General features: G+C 34.7%; 2 protein-coding genes across 4 annotated transcripts in view; one reads left to right on the top strand and one right to left on the bottom strand.

The window, feature by feature from the left end:
* LOC136025140 (uncharacterized) overlaps positions 1-26,953 on the top strand; it is a gene marked incomplete in the record, with an annotated part of 224,685 nt that overhangs the window by 118,616 nt on the left and 79,116 nt on the right.
* The window catches only part of LOC136025137 (delta-1-pyrroline-5-carboxylate synthase-like), a 127,727-nt gene that overhangs the window by 26,251 nt on the left and 74,523 nt on the right, over positions 1-26,953 (bottom strand). For all 3 annotated transcript variants that reach the window (XM_065700886.1, XM_065700885.1, XM_065700887.1), the window contains 4 exons: positions 24,751-24,966; positions 19,311-19,473; positions 18,584-18,793; positions 16,283-16,434 (listed from right to left, as the gene is read on the bottom strand). In XM_065700886.1, the coding sequence (XP_065556958.1) occupies positions 16,283-16,434; positions 18,584-18,793; positions 19,311-19,473; positions 24,751-24,966 (741 nt within the window). The remainder of the gene's footprint in view (positions 1-16,282; positions 16,435-18,583; positions 18,794-19,310; positions 19,474-24,750; positions 24,967-26,953) is intronic.

Below are 26,953 nucleotides of genomic sequence, written 5' to 3'. Positions count from 1 at the left end.
TTGTGTGTCGACTGACGTCATGTTTGTCGACTGACGAAATTACAGACCGGGACATCGGGACACAAATGACGACCAGGACACCGGGACATAGGGAATATAAATGACGACCGAGACACTCAAAGAGAAAGCGACCGGGACATAAGGAATGTTCGATTAGCAATCACCATCAACAAAGCACCGGGACACAAATGAAGACCGGAACACAGGAAATATAAATGACGACCCGGACACTCAAAGAGAAATTACAGACCGGGACACTGGAACACAAATGACGACCGGGACAAAAATGACGACCGGGACACCGGAAATCAGGGAATATAAATGACGACCACGACACTCAAAGAGAAATTACAGACTGGGACACCGGAACACAAATGACGACTGGGACACTGAGAAACAACTACAACGGAGACACTGGGGGGCACAGGGGGATATATAAATGACGACGAGGATACAGGGAATGTTTGATTAGCAATCATCTTCAACAAAGCTCAAGGGCAATCATTAGAATAATGAGGTATAGATCTGAATACAGATTGTTTTTCCCATGGACAATTATATGTTGCATGTTCAAGAGTCGGTAAACCTGACAATCTATTTAAATGCACAGACAATAGGACAGCCAATGTTGTATATTCGCAAGTTTTACGTAGTTAAAAATACATATATATATATATATATATATATATATATATATATATATATATATATATATCTATCTATATTCACAGATGGGACACAGGGACACAACTACCATGGCGCGTAACTAATATAGCGCGTAACGACTTGCGCATGGGGGGCTTTGGGGGGGGGGGGCGAACCGCCCCCACCAACTAGGTGTTGGGGTGGCGCTTCTTGACTACTAAGGTCCCGGCGTCGGCCATGCAGCGCATTCCCGCAGCGTGATACGATCTCAGGGTCCCGTATTACCAAGCTAAGGTCAAATCCACTGCGCCACCACAAGACTATATATATATATATATATATATATATATATATATATATATATATATATATATATATATATATATATATCTATATATATAAAAATAAGTTGTCTTTCTGTCTGTGGATCAGGTGACGTCATGTTTCTGTGTTGACTGACGTCATGAAATTAGTTGTCATTTTTGCTTTGACGGTGACGTCATTAATGGTATTTAAGACATGCGTTAATGCGTTCACGCTGCTGATAGAGAAAGTAAGAAAAGAAAGCGTGCCGAGGAATCACAAGAACAGCAAGAAAACAGGCTTGCAGCTGATAGAGAAAGTAAGAAAAGAAAGCGTGCCGAGGAATCACAAGAACAGCAAGAAAACAGGCTTGCGGCTAAAGAACGCAAAACCGCGCAGTTAGATGAAATTCCACCAGGAAAGCTAGAGTCAAAACATATCAAAACTGAAAATGATAGCGATGATGATTGGGTTCGGGATTTTAACTTGGATAAGGTCATCAATGCCTACCAGATTTAAGTTAAAAAACAAAGGTTCGGCGATATGTACTTCATAGTGACGCTGAAAAATAAAGAAGAAGAAAAAACTGAAAAATGTAAAAAACTAAAAAGAAAAAACACTCAAAGATAAATTACAGACCGGGACACAAATGACGATCGGCACAGAGGGAATATAAATGACGAACGGGAACCTCAAAGAAAAATTACAGACTGGGACACCCGGACACAAATCACGACCGGGAATATAAATGACGACCGGGACACAGAGACACAACTACAACGGGGACGCCGGGGGCACAGGCGGGATATATAATTGACGACTGAGACACAGGGATTGTTTGAATAGAAATTACTGACCGGGACACAAATGACGACCGGGACACTGGGACACAGGGAATATAAATGACGACCGGGACACTCAAAAAGAAATTACAAACTGGGACACCAGGACACAAATGACGACCGGGACACAGGGAATATAAATGCTATTAATATGCACAGACAATGGGACAGCTAAGAATGTTGTATATTCGCATGTTTTACGTAGTTAAAAATATATATTTATATCTATCTCTATTCACAGGTGGGACACAGGGACACAGCTACAATGGCGCGTAACTAATATGGCGCGTAACGACTTACGCGCGCGGGGGGGCTTGGGGGGGGCGCGAAGCGCCCCACCAACTAGGTGTTGGGGTGGCGCGAAGCGCCACCCCAACAGCTAGTATATACATATATATATATATATATATATATATATATATATATATATATATATATAGATGGCACTTATGCAAATTTCATGTTCTTTCATCTTTTTGTTTATGTATTTATTGACCTATTGACCTATTCACCTTGGCATGTTTTTTAGACTTTGATTTTAGGATTTTGATTTAGATGTTGGTTTGTTTTGGATTTATTTTCAATAGCTTTTTATACAACAAAACACAAATATTAGCCTCGGACCTCGGAACGATTTTTTGAAAGTTAGTAAGTGTAAAAGTTGTTGTTTTCTTTGCCAAGATCATTTTGTCCCACGGACTTCTGTTAAAAGTACATTGTATAATAAAAATTTTGCATGCAAGTTACGTGGTAATGTTAATTGTAGAACAACCAATAAATCATTATTTTATAATGCGAAGATTAAACAAGCAATTGCTAATCTAAAGAACGAATTTGTAATTGGGCCAGTGGATAAAGCTAATAATAATTTTGCCGTAATTTGTCAGAAGCTGTATTGTGATATCTTAAAAAGGGAGTTATGCACAACTAATGTTTACGAAAAGGTAAATATAGAGGATGAGAATTTAATTGAAAAGACTGAAGAAATACTTTTTAAAAATTTTAATATTAAAATAAATGACAATGATAAAAAGTTCCCTTTCCTATATTGGACTGTAAAATTTCATAAGAATCCCCCTAAACCACGGTTTATTGCTGGAGCAGCTAAATGTCCAACCCGCATTGCTGCTACTGACCTCTCTTTAATGTTAAAGGAAATTGTAAATAAACTTAAAACCTATTGTTCTGGCATTAAAAAATTTTCGAATTTTAATCCATATTGGAGTGTTAATAATTCACTGCAGGTGATAGATTCTTTAACAACGGTTTCAGCTAAAAGAATTGAGTCTTTCGATTTTGCGACAATGTATACTAATTTATCACTTAATGTAGTGTTTGATGATTTAAAAACTGTTATCAAAAAATATTTACTCTTATCTAGTAAAAGGTTCCTAAAAATAGACATTTATAATAAAAAAGCTATATGGACAAACTGCTTTAATACTACGGTTAACTTGAGATGTTACAGCTTGGATATGATTTTTGAGTTATTGGAATTTGTTTTATACAATACTTATATAAGATTTGGGGGTGATTTGTACAAGCAAATTATGGGAATTCCCATGGGGGGGGGAATGCCAGCCCATTTATAGCTGACTTGTTTTTAAGTCAACTAGAATATAAATATATGATGGATAAGAATAATCCAATTAATTTAAAACATGCTTTGTCAAATAATAAAAGATATTTAGATGATATTTTGGTCTTAAATTGTAAGGATTTCATTGATATTTCTAAAAATATAAATCCATCAGAGCTTATTCTTGAGCCTAGTCATGGCGCTGGTCATGAAGATCATTTCTTAGATTTAAATATTAATATTTGTGATAATAATAAATTAAGTTTTAAAATGTATAATAAAACGGATGATTTTGATTTTGAAGTGATTAGTTTCCCATTCCCTGAAAGTAACATACACTCAAATATCACATATTCAGCGTTTTTCTCACAGTTACTTCGTTATGCAAGGATTTGTAGTAATTATATTGATTTTAAAAATAGATGTAAAATCTTAAGCCAAAAATTGATATCAAAAGGTTTTTCTGCAAATAAATTAACTTGGCAATTTAAAATATTTAGTTTTCATTATAACGAACTTATAAATAAATATGAAAAGAATTATCTAGAAATACTTAAAGAAATTTTCGACTAATTTCGGAGGTTCGAGAAATGTTGTCACAGCGCCATTTATTTTGAATTGTGTTTCTAATTGAGCGGATTTTCTTAAAAATTCGCCACATGGTAAAGATGAATTCTATATTTGTTTAGTTCATTCAGGTTTTTTGCAATGTGTTAATATTTGTGATTTGGTAAAATTTATAATATTTAGTTTACCTGTTGTTGCTAAAGGGAGGGATATATTAACAGGATAAGCTTGTTTTGGTTTTACTTGGTTGTTTTATATTTGCTGTTTTTTTTTCATAGGCATGTATTTTGGGGGTGATACCTGACGCAGGGATGCCATGGATATTCTGTGGTAGCCACAACACTGTGCTGGGTAGAGAATTTAGAGTGGCGAAACACTATATAGGCCAGTGTATTCTCCTGATGAGCCCTTATGTTGGGTGTTGCCTCTGAATTATTTGTCTATATTATTTTTTCTATTGTTTGGTAAATGACGACTTATACTTATTGACGACATGACTGCCTGTCCATGGATTATTCTTTATGGTTGATTGTGTGTGGCTATGCTGTTTGACCTATGTGATTGTATGGATGAGTAGGGTTAAGGCCTCATTCAAGTGCTGGTCTATATTAATCACTAATTTAGGAAAACAGTCTTCCTTTTCTCCTTCTGTCTCTCTTTTTTTCTTTTTTTTTTTTGTGCTGTTGCATTGGTGATTTCTCTTTTCATGATATATATATATATATATATATATATATATATATATATATATATATATATATATATATATATATATATATATATATATATATATATATATATATATATATATATATATATATATATATATATATATATATATATATATATATATTTATATATATATATATATATATATATATATTTATATATATATATATATATATATATATATATATATATATTTATATATATATATATATATATATCTATATATATATATATATCTATATATATAAAAATAAGTTGTCTGTCTGTCTGTGGATCTGTGGATCAGGTGACGTCATGTTTCGGCTGACGTCATGAAATTAGTTGCCGTCATTTTTGCTTTGAAGGTGACGTCATTCAAGTTATATAAGACATATGTTCGCGTAGAAATCTATTAATGTTTAAGTTTACAATGACTGATGAAGATGCTCAAAGAGTCTATGCCAAAAAACTTGCTGCTGATAGAGAAAGTCAGAAAAGAAAGCGTGCCGAGGAACTACCAGAGCAACGCGAAAGCAGACTTGCTGCTAAAAGAGAAAGTGAAAAAAGAAGGCGTGCCGAGGAATCAAAAGACCAGCAGGGAAACAGGCTTGAGGCTGATAGAGAAAGAAAGAACAGAAAGCATGCCGAGGAACTACCAGAGCAACGCAGAAGCAGACTTGCTGCTAAAAGAGAAAGTGAAAAAAGAAGGCGTGCCGAGGAATCAAAAGACCAGCAGGGAAACAGGCTTGAGCCTGATAGAGAAAGAAAGAACAGAAAGCATGCCGAGGAACTACCAGAGCAACGCAGAAGCAGACTTGCTGCTAAAAGAGAATGTGAAAAAAGAAGGCGTGCCGAGGAATTACAAGAACAGCAAGAAATCAGGCTTGCTGCTGATAGAGAAAGTAAGAAAAGAAAGCGTGCCGAGGAATCACAAGAACAGCAAGAAATCAGGCTTGCTGCTGATAGAGAAAGTAAGAAAAGAAAGCGTGCCGAGGAATTACAAGAACAGCAAGAAATCAGGCTTGCTGCTGATAGAGAAAGTAAGAAAAGAAAGCGTGCCGAGGAATCAGAGCAATCTGAAAGTTATCGCCTGGCATTCAGGTACAACCCAGTCGATGATTATAGCTTGAGTAGATGTGTTCAAATCGGGACAATGTCTAAAATTTGTCCCTATTGCAAGGCCTTGAAATTCAATGGTGAAACAATGGGAATGTGTTGCGCCTCAGGAAAAGTTAAACTTCCTCTATTGGCTGCACCACCAGAGCCATTGAAGACTTTCCTTACTGGAACTACGTCAGATCGACGAAGTGCCAATCGTTATGGTCGGTGATCAGTTTTTACCTCGAGATATTATTCTACATAAGCGAAACGCTCAGTTGTTAAGAATTGCTGAAACTCATCGATGCTACGATGCCCTACAATATCCTATCATTTTTTGGGATGGAGCCGACGGCTATCACTTTAATATTAAATTGATGAATCCAGCCACTAACAAAGAAATGAATAAGAAATGCAGTACAATGCATTATTATTCCTATAGACTAATGATTCGGCAGGATGAAGAAAATTATATTTTAAAATGCCGTGAATTGTTTCACCAATTTGTCGTGGATATGTATGCTAAAATTGAATCAGAACGTTTGCTATATATCCGCCTGAATCAGACCAACCTCCGCTCTGAACAATACATTCATTTGCGAGATGTAGTTATAAATGACGACTTGCCGTAAAAAAAAAACAATGGAAAACCTAATAGATGCCACAATCTTGACAGGGCCTTATGAGGGTGAGGCTGTTCTTATTCCTCGCATTCCCATGATTCCAACGGATCTGCTTTTTCAATTTAAAAGATTGCAATTCCCAATTCGATTAGCATTTGCAACCACCATCAACAAAGCTCAAGGGCAATCACTAGAAAAATGCGGTATAGATCTTAATACAGATTGCTTTACCAATGTACAATTGCATGTTGCATCTTTGAGGGTCGGTAAACCTGACAATCTATTTATACGCACAGACAATGGGACAGCGAAGACTGTTGTATATTCACAAGTTTTACGTAGTTAATTTGTATTGTATCTATCTATCTATCTATCTATATAAAAACGAGTTGTGTGTATGCATGTTTGTTTGTTTGTAAAAAGAGCGTTTGCATATGACGTCATTATTAGTACATACGGCTTTGTATATGGACAGACAATGGGAAAGCCAAGAATGTTGTATATTCGTAATTTTTACGTAGTTTGAAACACATATATAAATCTATCTATATTCACAGGTGGGACACAGGGACACAACTACAATGGCGCGTAACTAATATGCCTTTTTTTAGTTTTTTCAGTTTTTTTTTAGTTTTTTATTGGTTTTTACCTTTATTTTAGCTTATTTTTCAGTTTTTTCCTTTTTTTTAGTTTTTTTAGTTTTTTTAGTTTTTTACCTTTTTTTAGTTTTTTTAGTTTTTTAGCTTTTTTATTTTTTTTATTAGTTTTTAGTTTTTTTTGTAGTTTTTGCCTTTTTTTAGTTTTTTTTTAGTTTTTTAGCTTTTTTATTAGTTTTTAGTTTTTTTTGTAGTTTTTGCCTTTTTTTAGTTTTTTTAGTTTTTTAGCTTTTTTATTTTTTTTATTAGTTTTTAGTTTTTTTGTAGTTAGTTTTTTTAGTTTTTTACCTTTTTTTAGTTTTTTTAGTTTTTTAGCTTTTTTATTTTTTTTATTAGTTTTTAGTTTTTTTTGTAGTTTTAGCCTTTTTTTAGTTTTTTTTAGTTTTTTAGCTTTTTTATTAGTTTTTAGTTTTTTTTGTAGTTTTTGCCTTTTTTTTAGTTTTTTAGCTTTTTTATTTTTTTTATTAGTTTTTAGTTTTTTTTGTAGTTTTTGCCTTTTTTTAGTTTTTTCAGTTTTGACGTCACCTGATCCAGTTTTTTCAGGTGACGTCACCTGATCCACGATCCACAGATCCACAGACAACTTATTTTTATATATATAGATATATAAATAAGTTGTATGTCTGTTGACTGACGTCATGTTTGTGTGTCGACTGATGTCATGTTTGTCGACTGACGTCATTATGAGGATTGAGCATTATTCCGTCATAAAGTTGTTTGTCGACCGACGTTATGTTTGTCGACTGACGAAATTATAGACCGTGACACCGGGACACAAAGGACGATCGGGACACAGGGACACAACTACAACGGGGACGCCGAGGGGCACAGGGGGGATATATAAATGACGACCGAGACACAGGGTATTTTCGATTAGCCATCACCATCAACAAAGCTCAAGGGCAATCGTTAGAAAAATGCGGTATAGATCTGAATACGGATTGTTATCCCATGGACAATCATTATTTTGCATATTCAAGAGTTGGTAAACCTGACAATCTATTTATATGGACAGACAATGGGACAGCAAAGAATGTTGTATATTCGCAAGTTTTACGTAGTTAAAAATATATATATATATATATATATATATATATATATATATATATATATATATATATATATATATATATATATATATATATATATATATATATATATATATATATATATATATATATATATATATATATATATATATATATATATATATATATCTATATTCACATGTGGGACACAGGGACACAACTACAATGGTGCGTAACTAATATGGCGTGAAAAAAGCTAAAAAAAGAAAAAACCTAAAAAGAAAAAACTTTAAAAAAGCAAAAAAATAAAAAACTGAAAAGTTTTTTCTTTTCAGTAAAAAACTGAAAAGAAAAAAAGCTACAAAAATAAAAAAAAGCTGCATAACTAAAAAAAAGAAACTATATCTATATACATAAAAATAAGTTGTTTGTAGGCATGTTTGTTTGTTTGTGGGTATGCATATGACGTCATTATAAGTATATAAGGCTTTGTATGTGACGTCATTATAAGATGACACTACAGACCGGGACACTGGGACACAAATGACGATCGGGACACAGGGAATATACAACTACAGCGGGGACGCCGGGGGGGCACAAGGGGATATATAAATGACGACGGAGACACATCTATCTATATTCACAGGTGGGACACAGGGCACAACTACAATGGAGCGTAACTAATATGGCGCGTAACGACTTACGCGCGGGGGGCTTGGGGGGGGGGCACGAAGCGCCCCCACCAACTAGGTGTTGGGGTGGCGCGAAGCGCCACCCAAACAGCTAGTATATATATAAAAATAAGTTGTCTGTCGGTTGTGTCTGTTACACTTTGTCTGTTACGTCAGATTATATCTTCTATATATATAAAAATAATTTGTATGTATTTTTGTGTTGAGGGTTTAAATGTAAAAACTGGGAATTGCATAAATATTTCGAAATATTTTGACAACTGCTAAAAGAGAAAGTGAAAAAAGAAGGCGTGCCGAGGAATCACAAGAACAGCAGGAAAACAGGCTTGTGGCTGATAGAGAAAGTAAGAAAAGAAAGCGTGCCAGCAACCTGAAAATTATCGCCTGGCATTCAGGTACAGCCCAGTCGATGATTATAGTAGATGTGTTCAAATCGGGACTAGGTCTAAAATTTGTCTCTATTGCAAGGCCTTGAAATTCAATGGAGAAACAACGGGAATGTGTTGCGCCTCAGGAAAAGTTAAACTTCCTCTATTGGCTGCACCACCAGAGCCATTGAAGACTTTGCTTACTGGAACTACGTCAGAATCTAAGCGTTTTTTATCACAGATCAGAAAATATAACTCATGTTTCCAAATGACGTCGTTTGGTGCCCAAATCGAAAATCCAGATCAACTTATGCCTACTTTCAAAGTAAAAGGGCAAATTTATCATAGAGCAGGGTCCCTTCTACCATTCTCAGGCGAGAATCATAAATTTTTACAATTGTACTTCATCAGTGATAGAAATTCTGAATTGAATACACGTTGCGAAATTTCTCCCAACGTTGAAAGGACAATCGTTTCCCAATTGCAACATCTTTTCCACTAAAATAATAATTTAGTGTGTCTGTTCAAAACAGCCATCGATTTGATGCCAACTGATACGCGTAAAATTGTTATATCCGCTGACAAAACGCCTCCTGGCCAACATGTGCGTAGATACAATGTTCCAACTATCGACGAAGTGGCAATCGTTATGGTCGGTGATCAGTTTTTACCTCGAAATATTATTCTTCATAAGCGAAGCGTTCAGTTGGTAAGAATTGCTGAAACTCATCGATGCTACGATGCCCTACAATATCCTATCATTTTTTGGGATGGAGCCGACGGCTATCGCTTTAAAATTAAATTGATGAATCCAGCCACTATCAAAGAAATGAATAAGAAATGAAGTGCAATGCATTATTATTCCTATAGACTAGTGATTCGGCAGGATGAAGACAATTATATTTTAAAATGCCGTCAATTGTTTCACCAATACGTCGTTGATATGTATGCAAAAATTGAATCAGAACGTTTGCTATATATCCGTCTGAATCAGACCAAGCTCCGCTCTGAACAATACATTCATTTGCGAGATGCAATTATAAATGACGGTAATAGCACAAACGTTGGAAGATTAACGATTATACCTTCGTCATATGCTGGCAGTCCCCGTCATATGCATGAATATGCTCAAGATGCTATTGCGTATGTTCGTCTCTATGGTCGTCCTGATTTATTTATTACATTTACCCGAATTGATTCGATTCGAAATTTATATTTTCATTTAAATGAGGAATTAAAATATATTCAAGGATTTTACTCAAGTTACACGTAGTGGTTATAGGGCGATAAGATGAACATTGAGAAGGGAGTTTTCCCCGCTTTAGAATTGAGGTGACATTTCCACAAAGAAAGCTATCCCGAACCAGAGAAGATGTTAAACACATTTGGAACAACAACTGCAAATTAAATAAAAGAACAATATACTTTGGATTTATATTATTTACACTAATACCATCAATATCAATGGATGAAGATTTCAGTTGCTTAATTGCATTTTCAACAGCGGTTATGGATACTGGAATAATAAGGCCCTGATGAAGCGAAGGCGGTAGAATTTTAGAAAGTAACCGAGAATAATGTGACTGCACAAAAAAATTAATTTTGGAAAAAATTCCCGAATAGTAAACATACCAAGTAGAACTAGAAATCGAATCACTATTATAAAGATCACTTTTATCCAGCTTCTCAGAATTGATCAATTTAGACCAATCCTTTTTAGAGGCTGGAAATTCCATACCCTTATAACGAATAGATTTAAGGTACTTTTTATAATCATTCTTTGTTTTCTGCTTTATATCCGCAACAAACCCCGTTTTAGGTTTACCACAATCAACCCAAATTCGAAGCCAAAGTTTTGCCTTATTTTAAAAATTCTTTAATTCAGGATCGGCAGCCCATATAGATTTCCGCGTTTTTATACGAATACGTTCCTGGGGAACCGCAATTTTTTCAGCTTCTTTCATACATCTAATTATATCATCATAATATCTATCAAGATCACAATTACTACCCTTTACTTGCAATTGGAGTAGATGATAAGGCACACGAATACAATTAAGCAGTGTAGATAAAGACAATATATATAAGGCAATATCGGCTCTTTTCCAATTACTACATTTAAACCATTTAGAATTCCCAATAGGGGCAACATTGCAAAGGTTACGTTTCAGTATAGTAGTAAATGAAAGCGATAGATGGTCAATGTCATCAAACTCAATATCAACATGAATAATCGAGCATTTTAGCTGTGACGAACTGATTATATGATCAATATTAGAAACACTACCAGATTGATGGATGTAGGAGTATGATAAATCTTTCTTCAGAATCACGTAAGGGGGCATGCACTCCAATATTTCTCGGGATCGATAACTTTGTTCATCCAAATCCGTGTTAAAGTCACCAAGAACTATAAAATCAAGTTTATTTTCCTTGACACGATTCATCACGGACTTTAAAGACTTGCAAATTTATTTATTGACTCCACTGTATTATTTTTATACAGAAGATAAACATTAGCAAACACAGTATTATTTACTCTAATAGCAAGAATGTGCTTATCCGAATAAAAAAGGGATGGGTTCGAAAGATCAATACTTTTTTTTAAAATACAGGCCAGGCCTCCAGAAGGGCGGCCACGCGTGGTAACAGCATCAGAAGTAAAAAACTGAATGAACAGAGCTTCGATGAAGGAAATTTCTGCTAGGGGCAGTTAACAAAGTTTCTTGCAGGCAGAGAACGTCGAATTGCTCGTACAGATCGTCAATATAAGCATCTTTATTTTTTGTGCCATTAATATTGTGCGATATGATTGAAATTTGTAAAGTCATTTAGAGGTTTTTTGACAAGCAAAACCACGGAGAACGGAGCATGACATGCTAAAGGACACGTGTTCACCATTGCAATTGGCACATTTTGGTGAGGCATTGCATGGATTTTCTTTGAACTAATATGAGGGCCGGCACAACGAGCACATTTGGGCGCAGGACTGGGACAAGAAGACTGGAAGTGATGGGGCGATCGGCAATTAAAACAACACTTTGGAATTTCTTTAAACTCGCTCAGTCTAAAGAATTCATAACCAATTCGTACACCGTCTTTGAAATAAGCTGCTTTAGCAAAAGAATCCACAAAATCAAGCTTAACTGTTTTCGAAGAGCCCAGCCTTTTGGCAGCAACAATATCGCTACAATTTGTGAAAGACTGAATCGCATAATCCTTTGGAACACATTTTATAATGGTCGAATATTTCTTAGAAATGTCTTTGGTTGACGTACCGGCGAGAATGACGGAAACAGATGTACGGAAGTCTTCGGCAGCAGATTTACCAATATTTACATACTACTTATCGTGAACAGGGCGAATACTGGATACAAGTGCATGGCCACTGATTTTATCAATAGCGTCTTTCCTTTTAATTGGATCCGATAGATGAGACGGCACTTGAGAGACGACAATAGTGGTTGACTGGCGATTAGAGCCTATAGGTTTTGGTAACTGAGGGTAATTGAGGCTATAATTGTCCAACTTTGCTGACACAAGTTGATGAACTTTAGAAACTTTAGAGGCCAATTGTGAATAGGCCATAGCCGGCAACACTGGAACTTCAGTTGGAAGTTTAATAACATATGTTGGCATAGAGATGCTAGCTTCATCATTCATCACACTTCTTCAAAAGATCGAGCATGTCCTTAATATTACTGGTTGCAGACTTTGCACCACTGCGGCGAGGGGGAATTTCATCAGGCACAAGTTTCGACCATAGATCAGCCTTAGCTTGAACTATTTTTGGCGAAGCAAAAAAAATACACTCCATATTCAATAATTTCCTTCTCAGAAATCGAATTCTGCCAATTACTTTGGACAAAATTTAACACAGGCGAATATATAAGTTCAAATTCATTCAGATCCTCCGATTGTTCGCTAATACTTGGCATCTTTTCAAGGCATCTGTTTTCAACCACCACACAATTTGAACCGTTCAATTTATAAAAATAGGTCACTGATATATGACATTACAAATTCCTAGCCAATTGTTGCAAAATAACAAGGTTACTGAATTAATTATGAAGCATAGATCAGGATTAAAAGTCTCTCTAATTCCAAGCCAATTGTTGCGAAATAACAAGGTCACTGAATTAATTATGAAGCTTAGGTCAGGATTAAAAGACTCTATGATCTCAAACCAAATATTGTGAAATGTTAAATTAATTCACTTAACAAGAAACTCACTGATTTAGCAGTGTTCATAAAATATCCAATTTTAGCTGTTAACGCATTGAACTCTCAAACAAGACTAACTGCATTTGCCTTTCTTCTTCATTTTGGATTTTGATTACTTGAGACTATTTAGTAATGCCCTTTGCTTTAGCTGATTGTATTGGTCTTGTCTTATTTGATGGTCAAGGATGTGAATTTTCACCCATTTTAAATTTTATTTGTTTGGGCTGTTCTCTTGGTCCTGTTACGTTTAATAGTTCAGGTGGTGCCAAAGAATCATCGATTGTGATAATTACAAAATTTTTGCTTTTTATTAGACAACTGGTTGCATTCACTGGCTGTGTTCCATATAGTGAGTTGATCTTATTTAATAAAAAAATAAACTAATTTTAAATTTCCAGGTATTTTTCATGTTTGAAACAAAACATTAAAATTATCGCTCAGGCAACATAAATGTTTTTGCAGTTTACATAATAGCTTTAGCAATTCTGAACCGAACATAAAAAAAAATTTTCAACTTTTTCTTCATGTCTTAAAAAGACACAATTGAATCAAGTCCGAGTTCTAACAACGATTTCTACTAAACTTCAAGATTTTAGTTTTCTTTTTTAAGGTTTTAGAATAGTTGTAATCCCTTGTCAAAGTATATGTAAATATTTTTACAATTACCAGATTTTACTCTTTGAGCAATTTAATGCAAACTTTTCCATGCATGAAAATTTTCAATTTTTGAAGAATCAGCATCTGTAATAATTGCCAATGTTCGGTTTTTGGGCCTACCTACTGACATTATAAAACTGATTCCATTTACTGGTTGCGTTCCGCGTAGCGAGTTGATTTTATCTCATTAAAAGAAAACTAATTTTAAAACTTTAAGGTGTTTTTCATGATTAAAATTATTGCTCAGGCATCATACATATTTTCGCAGTTAACATAATTACTTTAGCAATTCTGAACTGAGCTTATAGGTTTTTTCAACTTTTTTCACGTCTTGAAAAGACACTATTGAATCACGTTCGATTTCTAACAACGATTTTTACGTTGTTAGAAACATTTCTACAGACTTTTGGTTTTCTTTTTAAGGTTTTTGAATTTTTATAATCATTTGTCAAAATAGATACAAGTATTTTTGCAATTGCCAGTTTTTCTCTGTTTTAGCAATTTAATGTAAACTTTTCCATGTATGAAAATCCAATTTTTCCACATAAGTGTGTAAAGTGTGACAACGACATTGCAATACTAATGTATATAAAAATGACGTCAATCACAGAAATGTTTTTTTTTCCAAAATTAAGGCTCTTAACAAATTTTCTAAGATTTCTGACTAGGCCAGAATACATAATTTTCAATTGGGATACAAATTTTCTCGAATAAAGTATGGAGCCATTTTCAAGAAAAAATGAATACATACATGCATAAATACATAATTATTGCTCACTACTCCTTAACAGAATCTGATCAGCGTTGAACGAAAAACGACGAAGGAGCAGCATGAATTCCAGCCGAACCGATCGTGCGCCGATCTTGTATTTACTCTTTGAATGATGTTAGAAGAAGCAAACTAATAGTGCAATAAGCAGTACTTGGTCTTCATTGATTTCAAGAAAGTTTTCGACCCGGTAGACGCTTTAGAAGGTTTTCCAATGCTGCGGTATTCCCGACAAGCTTATCCGAATCATTGAAACCTTTTACAAAGACACAGAATGCTGCGTGAAGACAAGTGACGAGAGAACCCGTTACTTTCCCATCATGATAGGGGTAAAACAAAGCTGTGTGCTATCACCACTGTTATTTACTCTCATCATTGATTATATTCTCCGGACCTGCGATAGATATAGAATCTAGTTGGGTAATAAGAGACTCGGAGATATTGTTTCGCTGACGATATCAGTCAATAGAGACTCCTGCAAACAGAAGGTCCAGCATAACCTTAACCAAGTCAGAGACGCTGCCGAATCTTTTTGGCTTCAGATAAATGCCAACAAATCAAAAAGTATGACGAACACTGGGTCCCCACTTTGTCTTCGATGCAATAGCCAGACGATAGAGCAAGTTCTGGAGTTCAAGTGCTTCGAAAGTAACATCCATAATTTACGATCGGGTCAGTGAGAAGTCAAGCTAAGAATCAGCCAGACCTATGCATCTTCCAGGAAACTGTCTCAAACATTGCACAGCCCAAATTACTCTCTCCAACTCAAGCTGAAGCTGTTTAGCAGCATCGTCCTCTCAAGGCTTTGCTATGGTTCTGAAACTTAACATATTGATCAACAACTTGAAAAGTAGCTCCTAGCGTTCGAAAACATGTGTTTAAGGCAAATTCTATATAATAAATAGACCCAAAAAGTAACGAACGCTACAGTACGATAGAAGACATCTCAGCCACTGATAACCAAAGTGATCAAATATAGGAAGTGGAGATACCTCGGTCATGTTATCTACATGCTCGAAACTCAACTACCGAAGGTCGTCTTTCAGTGACTGTCACGTTCCACCACAACAAGAGGACGTACTAAAAATACCCCATGATGCAGCTGCCGGACTGACCTCATAAATATCAACGCCTCAATCCAACGCGAATGGGAAGATGTCTGGGTGGTCGCAGCGATGAGAGATGATTGGTTACTCTTCTTGAATGCCCTAAGCAACTCTGGAGACATAGGAGGACCTAAGCCATAAAATAAAGTAATCCTTAAAAATAAAGCCAAATTAAACTGGTTCGATTTAACGTAAGAAACGGTGAAAAATAGACCATAAATTGCTTGCGCAGCTAAAGAAGTCCCCATCAATGTCTTTTTTTTTTTTACTTTTTTTGGCTTTCAATTTTATTCTATTATTTCATTAGATTTGACTCTTTATTTCATCTCTATAGATGCAAGTTCTTTGGTCCACAACGTAGGCCTGGGAACATCAATAGAGAGTTTACTTTCTTCATAAATAGTGTCGATAGCGTACCTGTGGAAGACAATCCGGACGTGATTCGAAGATTACCATCAAAACACCAATAGGAACTGTAATCTGAGTCAAGTCAAGGCCACTAGCCAAACGAGTGTGTCGTAGAGGACGGTAAACGATGCTCTTACAAGTCTCAGAAATTTGTTTTATTCCTAGAAATGTTTAATAGTCAGTAAACTGTTATTCAACAGCCCATGGGGGCCAGGATTTATGGCAGCTTGTGAATCTTTTTGTCACACCCTATGTCTTCAATTTTATTCTGCTATTAGCCTTTTTAATATTCCTCGCTATTGTTATTATTTTCTTTCCTACTTGCTTTATAAAAGAGTTAAAACGGTTCAACCTTAGACATGTTTTACAACAAGTCTTGAAAATGAGTTAACACAAATATATAGCAAGAATAACTAGTACATTGAGCTATTTGACACTCTTCTTCTTATAGCAGATTTATGGTTCAGAATGTTTGGCTACCCCCTCCATATTAAACGTTTAAACGTTTTTAATCTCCATGGCAATTCGAATTTAAAATGAACACCAACTACTCTGAATGACGAAAAGAATCACAAAATCATCCCAAATTAAAATGAATAGTCAAATGAAGCATAACGTTAACCGATACTGCTATGGATGGACGATGATTCCTAAAATAAGCCAAAGTTAAAATGAACAGCCAAATTGAACTGAAAGTGAACAGCAAGTGCCACAAATAAGAGTAGGACTACCACCCGTCTAAAGGCCAGAGCATCATCTACGCTTTTTGGAAACCAAATGTATTTTAAGAATTTCTCTTTTATCATTGTAACATCGGAAAAAAAAATTACGGGACTTTCAGTATCATCATATATTATTTTAAACAATCAGTCCATTTTCGTTAGTCTTACGTCCAATAAATTTCATTTTTAGCATAAGTTCTCATTTTGAACATATTTCTTTCAAATCTATAGAAAATCAATATGTAAATCATTTATTGGTTTTTCAGTACAATATATTGCTTGACCAATATTTTCAAAATTATTTAAATATTTTATATTATTAATTTTTTTATTACATTTAAATATATAATATTTATTTTATTAAATAATTATTTTTTAAATAAAACTGTTTTAATATGTTAAATATTAACCTAGTCTTCAAACTATAGGATTACTTCAAAACTACCAATGTTTATTTTTTAAAATAGTAAAATAAAACTTAAGGTGACAAATGTGATAATTCTAATTAATATTTTTGTTTCTCATATTTTTAATTGTTATTCTCGTTCTCTTTTTTCTTATTATTGACGTTTTGCCAAATATTTTTCCCATCATTGAACACGCACATCATTTTTACTAAAATACAAGTGATGCTAAACCGATTCTATTCTATATTTAGAGGGGCAAGACCAACTCTTAATTGGGGCAGCTTTTATTTGAAAACTTGATACGCGTTGTGATATTATTTTATTGTCGATGTTGCTACAGATTAAAATTATATTTCTCGTCATTCACGTATTTCCAGTTAAGGACAAATCTAGTCTTTATACGGCTTACAAGGTGGTAGTCCTACTCTTATCAATAGTAATTACTGTTCGTTTTAATTTTCACTTGATAATTCATTCAGTTTCTGTTTGTTTTAAAAGTTAACTAAACATTAGTACCAGCATCTGTTATATTTATGTTTGATATGATACTCAGATTAATTTATGCCGTGTCAGTCTCATTTGTTCATTCATACTTATTTCTGTGCATTTTAAGTTGAAATTATTGTACTGATTTATTTCTGCTCGTTTTAGGTCCTAATATGGCTTTTTCACTTTTCTTAAATTTTTCAAGATGTTGTTTTTTTAATTAATTAAAAGACTGGCCCCCAAAAATATTGATAACCCAAGTAAAAGTTCAAACATATGCCTTTAGAATGTTTGTAAAATCCTTTCTCAGAACTGCCAAACATGCCTCTCAGAAATCAAGTATTCATTGATCATTGGTATGTAAGTGCTAAGAAAGAAAATCTGTGGATGAGACGTTTTTAAAAGCGAATAAATTGGATATATATTTATCAGACTTTTTTTGGTAAGTTATGAGTATAACTTACCAAATATTTCATTAATGAAAAAACTCATCGAATTTTGCACTAATAGTCTAGTTTACTCTCATCAATTGCACATTCTAAAAATCTCTGATTAACCAAATGTTAACGATAAAAAAAAAAAAATATATACTGATCTTTTAAGTCGACCTGTAGTGACCCAAACCTCTGACAGTGACACTGACTTAATTGAATTGGCTAGCAATGAAAAAATGAAAAAAAAAACAATTATCTTACCGTCAGATAGGCTTTTAAGTTTAGCTGGTGTTAATGCAAGCCTAGATGATAACGGTCCAGCCAATTTAGTTCTCTTAGCAAGACTTAAATCTGCTCGATTAGCTTCAAGAATAAAATCGGCTCTTGATATTAAATTGTCCGCAAGAGATCTAACAATATCTGAACGCTCTTCTCCATTCAACATGAACAAAATTCTTCCACCTTGACGAGCTAGAATTAAAACACAATACATATAATGTGTCTAATAAGCCTGTTTAGAAACACATTTCTTACAACAAACAATTCACACTTTAATTTTTAAATGCTTGGTTACTGCTTCGTCTAAATTTAAACCCTAAAAAGATTAAGTGCATTGTTGGGTGTTGCCAATAGGACCTTCTTTAAAACCCATTAAAACAATTAACGACCTTGAAATAGGAAGCGAATTTGAGATGTGAAAGATGAAAAGGCAACACCCTGTTCAAAATAGAACATATGATCTATCCACCTATACAAAGTTTAAACTGTAATGTACACAAAACGAATAGTTTCAAAATACTGAGTAGATGTTGAGTAAAACAAAATTGCTGTTGTAATTCAGTCATAATCTAAAAACAGCCGTAGGTTCAAATTACATAAAAAGCGATCCATTTACTTCCCTTGAACAATTCTAGAATAAGTAAGTTTATTTGGGCACCAATTAAAGGCTTTAACATCACTCGAAATCATATATAAAAATGTTGCAAACCTTTTTGTGCCATAGCTTCAGGCGTCAATCCGTTATTGCTCCATTCTGTAAAAAACGTTCCTAGTCTTTTTCCTTGCACAATATTACGCACTGCAAAGTCTGCTGTTCCATTACAAATGACAACCGAAATACCCTTGTCAAGAGCCCAACATGCAGCACGTGCCTAAAACATTCATTTTAGAAGTATTAAGAGACGTGTCATTTAAAAAAAAAAAATCAGGCCCAGGCCATTAATTATACAGGTTGATGCATGAAATCTTTGTTGACTAATGGTAAGCTTTGGACGGTGCAGTTTTGGAAAATTTGAAAAGCTATGCAACAGATCGTTCCACCTATATAATATAAAACTTATAAAGTGGGATTCGTGGGTAAAGTCTTGTAAGTTGGTCACAAAGAGAATGACCTAAGCTACAAAGTTGGCTCACAAGTTATGTTTTTCAAAGTGGCGTCTTGTGATTCTCAAATTGAGATGTCCTATTCCAGCAGCGTAAATAATCAAGATTTAGACAGATTCATTTCATGCTAATGTCTGGATCGTTGTTGAAATAATAAAAAAAAAGTGTGCCATTTGTTTCATTTACTTCTTGTCTTACACTAATTAGCCATACTCCATAGTCTAAAAATAAGTTTCAAGTTTTGCAAACTTAATTAGCCTTCAAAGTTTGCTCGACATCAAAAGTATAATTCTGCAACATTATTATTCAAATGTAACAAACTGAAGAATATGTAATACATGTATTCTGGCTAAGCTTTACTGCACTTTTTATGTCCATTCCCGTCCTCTCTATCCTTCAGGTCTTTTCCTGTTCTTAAGAATAGTAACATAAATTTAATTTGTATAAATTATTTCAAACTTTGCGAATCCACCACCATCGTCTCCAATTTTTCCGTTGACTACGTATTTTTCTCTTCTGCTTTATGTTGCTATTGTTCCACCTTTGCATTCTCTTTTGTATGTGTGGGCTTAATGAACAAATTTATTAGAATTGCTGAGGATTGTGGCTGAAGATATTCCAAGAATTTTAGTATTAGCTAGGCTTAAAACCTTAATTAAACCACTGTATAAGAAAGGTGACAAGAGTGAATGTCGGAATTATCGAGGCATTAGTCTGGTCTCTGTAGGTAGCAAATTACTGAGTAATATGATACTTTTTAGACTGAGACATGCTGTAGACAAAGTTTTAAGGGAAGAACAATGCGGTTTTAGAAAAGGTAGAGGATGTGTCGACCATGTTTTCACTCTTAGGTTAATAATTGAGAAGTCCCTTCGTTGTCAAACACCTTTGGTCCTTAGTTTTATCGATTATGAGCAAGCTTTCGATTCTGTTGATAGAACAGCGTTCACAAAGGTCTTATCGTTATAGGGTATACCAGAAAAATACATTAAAGTGATTTGCGCTATGTACGAGAATAATACTGCTGCGGTTAAGGTAGGAAATGAGGTTAGCAACTGGTTTTGTATTAAATCAGGAGTTAAGCAGGGTTGTGTTCTATCCCCCTTTATATGGATCATTTTGATGGACTTCGTCTTAAGGAGCACAGGAAAGGCAATTGGAGACTATGGAATCAAATGGGGAGGAAGAACGCTCCTGGACTTAGATTATGCTGATGATTTAAGCATATTAGATGAAAGTGTGAGCAAAATGAATGAATTTTTAGAGGTTTTACGAGTTCAGGGTGCTAAAATAGGCTTGAAAATTAATGTTAAGAAGACTAAGTCACTAAGGTTAAGAATAAGTGAAGATGAACAGGTGACCTTAGGTAACGAAAAGATTGATCAGGTTGGGAGCTTCAGTTACCTTGGTAGTATTATTAGTAAAGATGGTGGGAGCAGTGAAGATGTTAAAAGTAGAATAGCTAAAGCTCAGGGTGTTTTTTCACAGTTAAAAAAAGTTTGGAAGAATAGAAAGATAAGCCTACAAACCAAGATTAGAATATTGGAAGCTACAGTGATGACAGTGGTCAAATACGGCTCTGAAGCATGGACACTCCGAAAAGCAGATGAAAATTTACTAGATGTTTTCCAGAGAAATTGCCTACGGATTGTTCTGGGTACCCGGCTGACTGACCGTATTTCAAACAGTAGGTTGTACGAAAAGTGTGGTTCAATCCCGCTTTCTGGGGCTATAATGAAAGAAAGGTTGAGATGGCTAGGCCACGTTCTACGGATGAAGGATGACAGATTACCGAAGATTGTCCTTTTTGGCCAACCGTCTGGGGCTACACGGAAAGCAGGTCGTCCTTGTCTGGGTTGGGAGGATGTCATAAATAAGGATTTAAAGGAAATGGGAACTTCCTGGGAGGGTGTAAAGAGGGAGGCTTTAAATAGATTAGGTTGGAGGAGGAGCGTGCGTAGCTGTGTTGGCCTCAGGCGGCTTGGTGCTGCAGTGAGTTATTAGTAGTAGTAGTAGTAGTTGTGTGCCATTACTACTCAAGTTTAGTTGCCAATTAAAAACCCTAGTTTAAAACTAAAGTCGTTTCTTTAGTACCTGATTCAATTAAACTGGAAATATCATCAATCAGGGATGACGATTGCTAATTTTGGTGCTCAGAAAATTCAGTAAAGTGATGTAGAATCTTCAACCATGAGAGCACGTGCGTCTGACGGGACTATTACTTGAAAAAAAACTGCTTCTCAGTGCAAAACCTGAATCAAGAATATTAATGAAAGAGACAAGGGAATAAATATTTTCTGGTTAAATGTCTGCATCGCCTCTTCTCCCAAGAACCAAAAATACAAATTTGCCAAAATAATTAACCTAAGCTTACTACAATATATCCAGACTTGCTCTAATAGAGAGAAAGAAAAACAAACGGCCCATTCTTTAGAATCGAGTTAAGAAATTTTCGGACCTGCATTCTTACTTGCTGAAATCAAAATTATTGGATTTCCTAGAAAACCGAAATTAGCGAGCTCCTATTCCGACTTGGGTGCCTTTTTGTCCGAATATTAGCAAACCACTTCCCTAATTTAATATCTGAAAGAGCACCCACTTGGTCACCGAAGACCAGACTTTAGTGAGAGCCCAAAGCAAAGCGATTTCATTGCTACGGTTCCCTTAATTAAAAGAGGCAAAACATCGTTGTCATGTTTGCTGATTGCGTTTGATGTTATGAAAGGACTGTATTCTGAGCCATGCTAAGAGGAGAATTTTTTAAAGATATAAATTAAAATAACAAGTTTTTTTTAATGAAAGTAAGGAGCAACATTAAAACTTAAAACGAACAGAAATTACTCCGTATATGAAAGGGGCTTTTCCTCCTCAACGCCTCGCTCTTTACACTAAAGTTTGACTCGTTCTCTTAAATCTACTTTTTAAAACAGTAAAAGACTTTAGCGTAAAGAGTGGGGCGTTGAGGAGGAAAAGCCCCTTTCATAAACGGAGCAATTTCTGTTCGTCTTAAGTTTTAATGTTGCTCCTTACTTTCATTTAAATAACATTTTTTTTATCTAATTTCTGGACGTTCTTGAATTAATGCATGTTTTGATCTTGGCTCTCCGCACATAAACAATTAAAACAAATTTGCATATTAATTTTTTTTTTGGCTAAATGGCTTTCTCATAGTTTTAATCGGAAAATTTTGAGAAAAAAGGAGTAAGGGAGGATGCCTAGTTGTCCTCCAATTTTTTGATTATTTAAAAAGGCAACTAGAACTTTCAATTTTTTACGAACGTTTTCATCAGTAAAAATATGCGTAACTTATGAATTAACTTACATAACGAACTTCTATATTCGTATGTTTTTATTGCGTATACGAGGGGTTCACCCCTCGTCGATACCTCCCTCTTTACACTAAAGCTTATATTTTGTCCCAATTCCTTAAGAATGACCTCTGAATCACAAAGGCCGTAGAATAAATAGTTGAAATTACTAAAAATACTTTAGCGTAAGGAGTGAGGTATTACGACGAGGTAAACCCCTTATATTTGTAATAATTTTTATTCGTTTCAAGTTTTAGTACTGCTCCTTACTTTAAGTAGAAAAAACTTTTTATATTTATTTTTTCATTGTTTTCTCAAATAATGCTAGAAGATCCTGCGCCTCCTTCATTGAAATTCTCTTCCCCCATGAGAAGGTCCTCCATGGAAATATTCTCCGATTTAACCCCCCACCCCCTTCATCCCCCCCCCCTAAACCAAAAAAATCCCCCTGAAACGTGTGTACACTTCCCAGTAACCATTACTATATGTAAACACATGCCAAAGTTTTTAACTTGCAGCCCCTCCCACGGGGACTGCGGGGGATTAAGTCGTCCCCAAAGACATAGTTATTAGGTGTTTCGACTAGGGTAAATAAAATGGTTATCTCAGAATTTTGATCCGATGACTTTGGGGAAAAAATGAGCGTGGGAGGGGGCCTAGATGCCCTCCAATTTTTGATCACTTAAAAAGGGAACTAGAACTTATAATTTCCGTTAGAATGAACCCTCTTGCGACATTCTAGGAACACTGAGTCGATACGATCACCCCTGGAAAAAAAACAGACAAAAAACAAATAAACATGCATCCGTGATCTATCTTCTGGCAAAAAATGTGAAATTCCACATTTTTGTAGATAGGAGCTTGAAACTTCTACAATAAGGTTTTCTGATACGTTGAATCTGATGGTGTGATTTTTGTTAAGATTGTATGACTTTTAGGGGGTGTTTTCTTCTTAATTTCTAAAATGAGGCAAATTTTCTCAGGCTCGTTACTTGTGATGGGTAAGATTAAACTTGATGAAACTTATATATTTAAAATCAGCATTAAAATGTGATTCTTTTGATCAAAATTCTATTTTTTAGAATTTCGGTTACTATTGACCCGGGTCACTCCTTACTACAGTTCACCACCAAAAACTGTTTGACTTTACATTCACCTAAACATTAGTACTCTTTCTAAATGGCTTTTCAATGCGCCAAAAAGATTCAATAGAGCTTAGTGTTGTTGAACAGTTCTTATCTTATAACAAAACCTACTAAAATAAAATTTTGGTGTTAAATAGTAATCTTATGGTAATCTTTTCAAACAATTTTATAAGAGATAGCAAATTAAATATTTGCAGGCCTTTTTTCTATTCTCTTTATCTGTTGTTCTTAATATTTTTTTTTTTTAAGTAAAGCCAAATTCTTCCCCTATCGATGTGGTCATTAAGCTCTAAAGTGAGATGTCGGTATATCCTATAATATGGTTGTAAACTTAGATTAGAACAGTAGTATTTCAATAATATTTTTCATGGTTTACTTGTAAAAAATTTTTGTATATTTTTATTTGATCGGTTTTTAAAATTTCATTCCAAATGTGATTTTTTTTGCCTAAATCTTTAGTTTGAGATACAATTTGACAATGCTTAGAAATGAAATGGTTTTATAATTTGTTTTACGAAATGTTAGCTGCTTATAATCTTAGACAAGAGTGTTAATACAAAAGAATGAAAGAGCATGTTAGACGTTAGTTTACCTTCGAGTCCATTCCACCTAGACCCACTCGAGATTTTTGACCGTACTGAATTGAGGCAGTCTTCCCTGGAGTATAAACAGAGATCAGCTTGGCACCTTCTTGACTTGGAGGACACGTATAGATTCCATCAACATCAGACATCAGAATCAAAAGCTCACTTTCAATTTCAACAGCCAATCGCGCAGCTAATGAATCATTATCTTTGATGCTTATTATCTGAAAAATCTAGTCGCGTTAATTCATTTCTTTTTGAGTCATAGTCAATCATCAGAAATTGCAAAACAGGTAAATTTTATAAATACAAAACTACAAAAAGTAAAGAGGATAAAACCCATCATGTCTTATTAACGACAGCTAAATTCAATCTCCCTCAGAAAAATTAAACTTTTTCAGGACACAAAATGCATAATTCAAGCTATTTGTAGTGCTGTTAAAAATTTTAAGCACAAAAATTGTGATTGGTGTAACTAGTTACATTTACCACATTTCTTTCTTTCAATCTTGTTTAGGGTAACCCTACTATATTCGTAGTTTTTCTCGTCTTTTCTTATTTTTTCCTTGGTCAGTGGTATATTGCACTACCAGGCTAAAGGACCATTAGACGTAAAATCAGCACCGCCTGTAGGAACTTTTGTACAGCCACGATTGAGCTCACAGGTAGAGGGAAGTGAGGGGTCTATTATCTGTTGTTTTTTGTGCATCAGTCTTCTTGATAAGCTATTCTAATAGTTTGTTTTACTACTTGATAGTTTGATTGAGGTGGTTTCTTGCACATTAAGCAAATATTGTCTTAAAGTCTTGTGATTAAGGCGACGAGGTACATTTAAGAATCGCCCTATCTCCTCCATTATAAAATTTTTAGGTTTGTTTGTCCAAACTGTTTAGAATTGATAAGAAATCCGATAAGCTTGAATAGGAGATCCGAATAAACTACAGAAAACTATAAGCGGACAACTACTTTCAGGGGAATCTTAGAAAAGCCGTTTAACTTCTCCCGTTTTGTGCCAAAGATAGAGGTATTTAGATTTAATAAAAGTTACATTATTAGAAAGCATGAATTTTGTTTTTTAGTTTAACGGAGCATGTTTTTTTTTATGTTCAGGAGAGGGCAATCCCTGAAAGTGATCTAGCATACCTGCTAAGAAAATATTAAAAATCAGCTCAAATGAAATATATTTTGAGGAATTTGACAGCTTTGGGAGTTCCATGTTGTGCAAACCACTATGTTTGAAAACCTTGCCAACAAAAGGGACTTATTCTTTATGCTGAAGATACATTGAGTACTTTGCTTAACAATTAGTAAAAGATTACATTTTACTTTATTTTAAACTAGTCTCTCGTTAGCTTTTTGAACTGTTGACACATTCGAGATTCCCTATTAATTTTTACCGAAACTTTAAGAAAATATCATTTGAGTAATTTATTAGCTTTGGGAGCTCCCTGTGTTGCTGGGGAAATTTACTAATGGGTGCTTTGTCTTTGAGACGGTTAATCAACGCTAAGACTCACAAAATAATTTTAAGGAACCGAATGGTCTTAAAATGCCTAGTAAAAGCGTTTATCCACTCTCAATCGGACTCAGTGCAAGATAAGAGTGAGTGTATTAGCTGTGCCGTTTGAGCGTTCTAAGACAATTATCTCTCTGCGAGCTAGATTGTCTCGAAATCCATCTCTTGAGGATTGATCTCAGCTATGGAGATGTGGAGCTGATGCATCCATACGGTCTTCTTAGCGAAAAGTATCCTAGTATTGGCTCTTGAGGCCATATATGCAACAAATCAATGTCAAGGAGCCCCTAAATTCTTATTATCACGATATCTGTCGGAGTGGGTTGTCTGATCTCAACAAAACTTGTCTAAAAGTAAGATAGAGCTAATTTTTTCATTTTTTCCTTTCAAAGGCAAGCACCTTATCCGACCTTTGTGGAGTCCCTCTATTTTTTGTTGTCCTGGCTCATACTATTACATGTCAGTAGAAATAAATACAACTTGTTTGGAAGTAAGTCTGGAAGTGTTCGAATTGTGTATTTTTTAGGTTCCCAGGGCTGATACTCTTACTAATCGTAATAGGAGTAAAAAAATTTTGTTTGATCAGATCATAACGTTGATCGATGGAAAGGAATCCAAAAATAGTAAGATATCACTAGGGGATTGGGGGTATTCAAATGTTTTTAATCTGGATGTTTGCCAAAAGATGCTGTTTA

The sequence above is a fragment of the Artemia franciscana genome, chromosome 3 (genome assembly GCF_032884065.1).
Source record: "Artemia franciscana chromosome 3, ASM3288406v1, whole genome shotgun sequence".
NCBI classification, from domain to species: Eukaryota; Metazoa; Arthropoda; class Branchiopoda; order Anostraca; family Artemiidae; genus Artemia; species Artemia franciscana.
This window is presented reverse-complemented; position numbering and strand designations above follow the sequence as displayed.